General features: G+C 34.5%; 1 protein-coding gene across 1 annotated transcript; it reads left to right on the top strand.

Moving 5' to 3' along the window:
• Nucleotides 1-862: 862 nt before the first annotated feature.
• LOC107777366 (ubiquitin carboxyl-terminal hydrolase 24) lies at nt 863-7,294 on the top strand. Its single transcript, XM_016597375.2, has 7 exons — nt 863-1,207; nt 3,801-4,421; nt 4,510-4,697; nt 4,942-5,201; nt 5,419-5,564; nt 6,463-6,639; nt 6,722-7,294. The coding sequence occupies exons 1-7, from the start codon at nt 1,193-1,195 to the stop codon at nt 6,908-6,910; spliced, it is 1,596 nt and encodes a 531-aa protein (XP_016452861.2). The 5' UTR covers nt 863-1,192; the 3' UTR covers nt 6,911-7,294.
• Nucleotides 7,295-8,673: the final 1,379 nt, after the last annotated feature.

Genomic DNA, 8,673 nt, shown 5'->3' on the forward strand with positions numbered 1-8,673 from the left:
TATTCACAGTATCATATAATAACATATTAATTCTAAGTGATAATACATAATTGATAATACACTATTGATGCAATAAATATTAATAGATCTTTTTGCCTTTAAACATTCGGTATGTGAAAACTTAATGGCTCGATTTATTCAAATTAATGTTGCAAGAGTATTACTTTCACTTTTACTTCCCAATTTATATGATACTTTTTGCTTCCGAAATTCAAACTATATAGAGCTTGTTTGGACATAAGAATTTTTTCATTTTTTTTCCCGAATTTTTTCACTTTTTCCGAAATTCATGTTTGGCCATAATTTTTTTTTCCACTTGAAGATGAATTTTGGATTTTTTCGAAAATTTGAAAAACTTCAAAAAACTATTTTTCAAAATTTTTACCCAGATCACTCACAAAAATTCAAAAATAACCCAAAATCATATTCATGTCCAACACAACTCTAATTTTTAAATACCATTTTCACTTGAAAAAAATTTCACCTTTTTTTTTTTAAAATTTTACAATTCTTATGTCCAAACTCCAAACGCCCACATAGTAATTTCTTATCAATATTTTTTTTAATTATATTGACACGAGAATAATTGTAATTTATAATAGACTTTTTGTATAGTTTTTGAATATTCAAATTTAAAATTTTAAAATGTTGAATTATTAGTTCAAATATTAATTTAACTTAATTTCAGAGATGAAAAATATCACATAAATTGAGACACATTATATGTTGTCATCATTTGCTTCATTTATCCTTTTTCATTTTTTTACCCACAATTTTCTTTTTTCACCAACTTTCCAAATACATGCTTTAACCCCCAATTATTTTTTACATAATTGTCCACTTTCTGTCATTTTTTTCCTTTTCCTCAAAAAAACCTCTGCAAGATTTCCTATTTTGCATCTCTGAGTCTCTGACCAGACCCCACCCACTCCCCCTCATCACTCCACCCCCTCCACTCCACTCTCTTCCTTCACCCCCACTAGCCCCCCCACCCCCTAAACCCACCCACCCATCTCACTCTGTGAGCTGAAATTACTGTTTTTCTCTGTATTTTCATGTCTTCTTCCATTTTTGCTGCTGCCTTGCTCTGTTCTACTCATTTTTCATGTGCTCTGCTTCACCAGATTCAACCACTCTTCTCTGATTGCTTACACTATGGATTCCATTTGAGGGTTTTGTCCAATCTTGGAAGATGAATGATCAAAAGGTACTCAAAGACTTGACCTTTTTTGCATTAACTCTTCATTTTGAGGTGTGATTTTTCTACCCTTTTAAGGGTTTTTAAGAATTGGGAAATTTGATGCCCTTTTTACTGCAAATGTTTCCAAAAGGTACTCAAAGACTTGGCCTTTTCTTGACATAATTCCACATTTTGTTGTGTGATTCTTTAATCCTTTTAAGGGTTTTTCAAGAGTTGGGAGCTTTGATGCTATTTTAGTACGATGATTCCAAACACCCCAAAAAAAAGTAACCCAGTACACTAAGCTCCCATCCCGATAATAGACAAGGGTCTATTGTACTCAGTTTTACCCTGCATTTTTGCAAGAGTCTGTTTCCATGGCCCGAGCCTTGGCCTCCTGGTCACATAGCAACAATTTTACAAGTTATGCCGAAAACAAGAATTAATAAAAAAAAGATCTGCTTGGTGGGTTATGTGCTGTTTGTTGGGGTTTGGTAATCTTGACTAGCTAGGAGACTTTGATGCTAATTTTCAGAAGAAAAGGAAAAAGATAAAATTTTGCTGATTTTCTTTTGGGTTTTATATGGTCGTGCTTGGTGTTATTGAAATGAAGAGAAATTGAGGAAATCTTGAGTAGCTAGAAATGATGCTAACAGTATATTTTAAAGGAAAGAACAAAAAGATTTGGAGATCCCCACTTCGAATCCCCAGCTACAGCACTGAGTGATGCTGCATCTACTCTGGCATTGGTGGACTTGCTTGTGAGTTGTAGCAGGCTGTACGATGCAGTTGCACGGGAGCTGGCTAGGACACCACTAACAATTAGAAGCAAGAAAAACAAACAAAGACAAAAATGAGAAGCGGAGGATTTAAATGGAAAAGTCTTGTTTGTTTAACCTTGATTCTGTATGGTAGCTTCATGTGTTAGAGAAATGGGGGAGAATTTGTAAAAAAAAAAACACTACTCCTTTGCTTGTGTGCTTGTGGGCTATAGGAGGCTGTCTTGTGGAGTAATTGAGGTGCGCATAAGGACACCACTGTCGTAAAAAGGGGTAAAAAGCAACCAAAAAAAAAAAAAAGCAAAAAGAGAAACAAAAGTTCAATGACAAATTCTTTTTCCCCCCTTAACCTAGGTTCTCTATGGATATGGTAGCTTCGTCGTGTTAGAGAAATGATAAAAATTTGTAAAAAGCTAGAAGTTAATGGTGCATTTGCAGTCATCTGGTGTCTATTTCTGAGAAATGTCTCAACAAATAGCAAAGTTTAATTTAAAACGACACAGGTTCTTGCATAGGTAATCTATTTGATAATGAGCTGGTTTGCTGCTGGTGAATACCGAATGGACATAACCAACCATTTGTTTTAGATTTTAGATGAACTTAATAGTTGTTCTTCTTCTTTTTTTTTTCTGTTCAATGGAGCTTTGCTTTTATATTATTTGAATTACTTTTATGATTTTAGGTGACAAAAGCTATGACTGTATGGAATAAATAACTCTGAGCAAATCTTCTACAATTGGTGAATACTTAACTAGTTCATTATATACTTGGACAATTAGGCTTATTTAAAAACGTTAGAGATTGTTTAGCAGTGTAATCTTGATTCTGGATTATTGTTAATTATGTTTTGTTGTCTGGAGGAATTAGGATTCGAACAATGTAGAAAGACATTTTTTTCATTTTTGCCATGAACTATTAAGACTAAGTTGCAAAATTGTTCTGTCCATTTTATGTTCCTTCCCCCTTTTATGCCTTCCAATTTCTTGGTAGATTAGGTGACAATTAACTCTCTATTCTGAAAATTCCTTCGACTACCAATGCGACATCTCTCTCGAAATCAACAGCTTCACAGTTTCTACAATATCTCCGACCTAATCTGTCATACTTGTGTGAGTAGTTTACTGGCTTGTTCTTTTTATCCTTTGGGAATCCACTAGTTTGTTTATTAGTTACTGATTTGATATGAAATTGCTTTGATGCTATTAGGACATCTTCGCACTAGCAAAAATTGTGTTCTGGTTATGTTGCTTTGCATGCTTTCTGTGATTCTGTGTTTATGGTTTTTAAATACATTAGAAAGTGTGTAGCAAGGTAATCTTGATTCTAGATAAGAGAATTTATTTTTATTGTTAATTAGGTTTTGTGTTGTCTGGAGCAATTAGGACGTGAACAATGTAGAAAGACAATTTCTCGTTTTTGTCATAAACTATTAAGACTGGATTGCACAATTGTTCTGTCCATCATATATTCCTCCGTTTTTTCTTCTCTCTTTCATGCCTTCCAATTTGTTTGTAGATTGGGTGACAATTAATTTTCTATTCTGAAAACATCTCTCTTGAAATCAACAGCTTCCCAGTTCTACAATATCTCTGACCTAAAGTTCTTCGTAGTCATACTTATGTGAGTAGTTTACTGGCTTGTGCCTTTTCTCTCTTTTTTTCCTTTTCGGTAATCCACTAGTTTGTTTATTAGCTACTGATTTGAGATGAAATTGCTTTGATGCTATTAGTACATCTTCTTCAAACTTAGCAAAATTGTGTTCTGGTTATGTTGCTTCTTGCATCTCTTCTCTGGTGCTGTGTATTTGTTTTTACCAACTTTTTTTCTCTTTTTTTCATTAGGTGTTAATTTTTGGGTCATTTACGGAAGATGAGATTAAAACTTTGCAAAGCCAGCCAACAACAACTGATGTAGGGATCACATTTGGTTCTTTGGATTCTGCAACTCTGAAATCTGTGGGCCTTTTCAACGCTAAATTGACCGACCTTGATCATTCTAAGAAACCTCAGCCACCAGAGCTTGCTCATAAAGAGAATGTCGCCGAGGGTCATAGCAATATAGTGAAAACCATAAAGTCAGCAGGCAAAACTATAAAGGAATATGGTAGTTCTAGTTTTACAAATCCTGATTACAATAGGAGTGTGACAGATTCGAAAACTTTCCATGAATTACATCCAACAGTAAACACCCGAAGTGCTTATTCATCAGAGAAATCAAGCTTATCTGAATTGTCTAACAGTGTGGAAGACGTTAATTTGACAAATCAACTCAAAAACTATAACTTGCTGAATGGTAGACATAAGTCTTTAAATGGGTCTGCTGTGGTTTTCAGAAGTTTGTTAGCTCGAGGGTTGGTCAACTTGGGGAACTTGTGCTTTCTTAATGCAACTCTTCAGGCTCTCCTCTCGTGCTCTCCTTTTGTTCATCTCCTGCAAGAACTCAAAACACGTGATATATCACAGGTATGGTGATAACCTACTTATTAAAAAATCTTCTTAGTTATAACCTATTACAACCTTAAATTTCAAATTTTGGTTTTGCTTATTACAGGCTGGGTATCCAACTTTACATGCCTTTATTCAGTTCATATCTGAGTTTGGCATATTCAGTGATTCTAGCATGAAGAAAAAGGAAACAATATTTCCAGAAATTGGGCAGCCTTTTCGACCTTTAATGTTTGAATCTGTCCTACAAAACTTTACTCCGGATGTCCCAAATAGCTTGACCGGTAGACCGAGGTATGTTACTGACAGCATAAAAGCTATATCTTGTTTCTTACTTGATTATTCTTAGGTGCTCTGAGCAACATTTCCAGTTTTTCTCAACTGGATTCATTTATAAAGATGTTCAAATGAGTTTTTTTAAGTTGAATTGCACGTAGCAACTGCTGTTTGAAGAGAAATTTGATTGATACAATAATTTGATGGAGCGGTGGCCTGTATTTAATTTTCTGTATTTTTACGGTGGAATGGCTAATTACAGGCAGGAAGATGCTCAGGAGTTCCTCAGTTTTCTCATGCATCAGATGCATGATGAATTGCTAAAGTTAGAGGGTCAAGTACCAAATGGTATCGGGAGAAACTCCTCTGTGGTTTCATCAACAGATGATGAGGAAGAGGATGATGATTGGGAGACTGTTGGCCCAAGGAATAGGACTGCAGTTACTAGAACACAGAGCTTTGTCCCGTCAAAATTGAGTGAAATTTTTGGAGGCCAATTGAAGAGTGTAGTGAAGGCTAAAGGTAAACCGAACGCATGGCATTAGATCAGAATACCTTCGTATTTATTTAGTTATATATCTGCTTATGTGTTTGGATTTCATCTTGGTTGAGTGAAATGACACTGGTGATCATTGATCCACTACATTTTCTTATTTCTCTTTTGTTCATGTAAGTTGTTTACTGTTGGGGGACTCTCTTATCCATTTGTCTAATAGCTCTTATTCATTGCTTTAACAAGGTAACAAAGCCTCAGCAACAGTACAACCATTTCTTCTGCTCCACCTTAACATTTTTCCAGAGCCTATTTGCTCAATAGAAGATGCACTTCGGATGTTTTCTGCACCAGAGGCACTTGAAGGATATCGAACATCAGGAGCTGGAAAGGTACTCTATCATGTTATATGAATTTTAGAATCTCTAGATGATTAAGCATACAGGTATGTACTCATTCTGTGGGATTCACCCTTTTTAGTATACAAGAATATGAACATACTCTGGGATATACTTTTTTCCCCTAAAAGGGTTAAAAAGAAGAAAATTTATTTATTTTCTTCTGTTTTTAAGTGACATAAAGAAAACATATTAGTGCTTACTTTTTCTGGAAAAGTCAACTAGGAAATAATTATGCTTATGGTACTTTTGTTCTGCCATTTTCAAGAAATTCGGACTGTCGAGGTGGTGAAAAGCTACAAAAGTGTCCCTAAACATGCTATGTTTTTCGATAATGTAACAAATCTCAGGAGCACAAATGGTGAGCATTAGATGCACAATTGAGATTAGGACGTGTCTAGGAGGTGCGCTTGTGTGGGTTCTTTGTTTTGTTTTTCCCTTTAGATGTCTGGTATGTTCTCCGCAAAATTTAAGACTAAAAGGTGCGGTGATTATCTTATACGACAAAACAAGTGAATCATTACAATTTGAGATCTGGTTATATTTATGCTTGAGTATGTTATAGACAGTATAAACCAGAGTTCATGATGTAAGTATTATTAAGGTTTTCAGTAAGTGTAATACCTTTAGAAAGATAACGACAGTTTTTCTTACCATCATGAAGCAGCCAGCATTCAAAAATGTGATTTTTTTCAGATGGCTATGCTTTCCTTTTTTTCTGACATTGCTGTTAAATTCAAGTTATTTGTGGCTAGTTATTTCCAATTTTCGCAGATTGCTTTTTACGTGTTGGGGACTTAGACCCCTGACTGAAGTGTCTTTTCTTTGGATGTTAAATCTTGCAAATATCTTAGAGAATACTTAATGATTTTCTCAATTAATCATATCTCAGGCCGAAGTAGTCAGTGCCAGCAAGTCTGTTAAGATTCTGGAGCTTTCTGATATAATGGTGTTGCATTTAATGCGCTTTAGCTACGGAAGTGAAGGGAGCACCAAGTTGCATAAACCCGTGCACTTCCCTTTGGAGCTTGTGTTTGGACGTGAATTACTTGCCTCTCCCTCTTCCGAGGTGAGATTATCTCCTTGTTCTTAGAAGCGTGGCGTTGATGAGTGTATCTATTAAAGCGGATATTTCCATTTTATTACTACAGGTTAAGAGGTATGAACTCGTTGCGACGATCACTCATCATGGAAGGGACCCTTCAAAGGGTCATTATACAGCCGATGCCCGTCATCCAAGTGGCAAGTGGCTGCGTTACGATGATGTGTCAGTCACAGTCATCCCCAAAAGCTCGGTGCTGCATGATCAAGCGTACGTTCTCTTCTACAAACAGTTGTAACTTGTATTTGGTACTTTCAAGTTGCACTAAATTGGTTCAACAATGAAAAAAGAGAGATTAGGGAATATATTCTTGTACATGTATAAGAAAAGTTCAATAGATAACAGATGCAAATATAGGAGCAAAAGATGTAGAGGAAGAGAACCTATAATCAGTCACAACTCAGAAGAGCAATTTTGTGTTCGAGTTGATGTTCGAAAAAAAAGTAGATGTAGATGTTCGAAAATCCCCTCACCCCCGCCCCACCCTCGAGCACCCCCTTTTTTTTTACTCGGTTTTTACAGGACTGAAGATTGTATTCTATATTCTTGATGTGAATTACACTGGGAAAAGAAAAACGAGAAAAAATTATCGATTTTATTTTGCCTTTGAATGGAGGTTTAGTATATTTGGAATGGCCTAGTGATGGTGGATTTAAAGAAAGAAACTGTCTTGTGTTAGCTGCAGAATGATTGTATCATACTAATTATGCTAATTTGTTGTTGGTGAATAGCCTTGATGAATTGCAAACTATAAAAATCAGAGTAAATTCTGGGGAAAAACTAGTTCTTCTCAATTGTTACAGATTGCTCTTGGTTTGATATTAGAAAGGCTAGTTCTTCTCAATTGTTGAACTCAATCTACCCCTGAAATCATTATTATTTTCTGAAAATAAGTACATAGAGTAGAAGACAAAATACTGTCATTTTTTTTGGCAAGATAACACAATTAAGGTTTTAATAATGAAAGTAATATTATTAGTGATACAAAAAACAATGAAAGTAATATTACGAATAGTAATTATTACTCTCTGTTTCAACTTAGATGAAGTAGTTTGGCTCGGTATGGAGTTTAAGAGAAAAAAGGGAGATTTTTGAAATTTGGGGTCTTAAAAGCTTAAGGGGTAAAAGCTTTGTGGCTCCATGACATTTGTGTGGTTATAAGTGTTTCTTGTTAAGGGTAAAATGAAAAGTTTCAAGTTGAATTATTTCCAATAATAGAAATATGTTATTCTTTGTGGAACAATTTAAATGTGTCATCTAAATTGAAACGAAGAGAGTACTAGATTATAATTTATCTATGAGTTTCGAAGTCCCTGTTACCTTTATGCTGATCTTTTTTTGTTGTTCATTGGTCAATCATGCCAATTATTTGAAAAAGAAAAAAGGGATTGTTACACAAATATTCGGTTATTTTCAATATTTATTTTTTTAACTGGTATACATAGATTATACATTGGTTATACATATATTATACATAAAGCCGTAGGTGAGAGTCTATTTGATTTAATTCTTCAAGAAAGAAGTCGGACCAAGTAAACTTTGCACAATGTAACTGAAACTAGCATACAAAAATGGTAAAAAAATAAATCAGGCCAAGTAAACTTACAAAATGTAATTGAAACTAGCGTACAAAATGGTAATCTAATGGACATAAATGTTCGTAAAAAGTTGGGAAACTTTTAGAAACCACTATGTTTTAGTGGTTATTAGCTAGTTGTAGCTATTATTTACTATATTATTTTTTATAGCTATGTTTTCAGAGTTTTTAGAGTGTATTCCATTTATTTAAGCTACTGTATTCATGAATACAGTAGCATTTCTAGGCGTGAAACATGGGATTACAGCTAGACAGATTATTGTATTCGACTATATTCACGATATGTATTTGTGAATACATTAACGTAAATAGCGCAATTCATGGTCTATTCAGCTGTTTTTAAACGGAAAGTGAATCAATCAACGTAATAGACTCCTAATATAACTCAACAAACTCAATTATAA

This window comes from Nicotiana tabacum, chromosome 18, assembly GCF_000715075.1.
Source record: "Nicotiana tabacum cultivar K326 chromosome 18, ASM71507v2, whole genome shotgun sequence".
In the NCBI taxonomy this organism is placed as follows: domain Eukaryota; kingdom Viridiplantae; phylum Streptophyta; class Magnoliopsida; order Solanales; family Solanaceae; genus Nicotiana; species Nicotiana tabacum.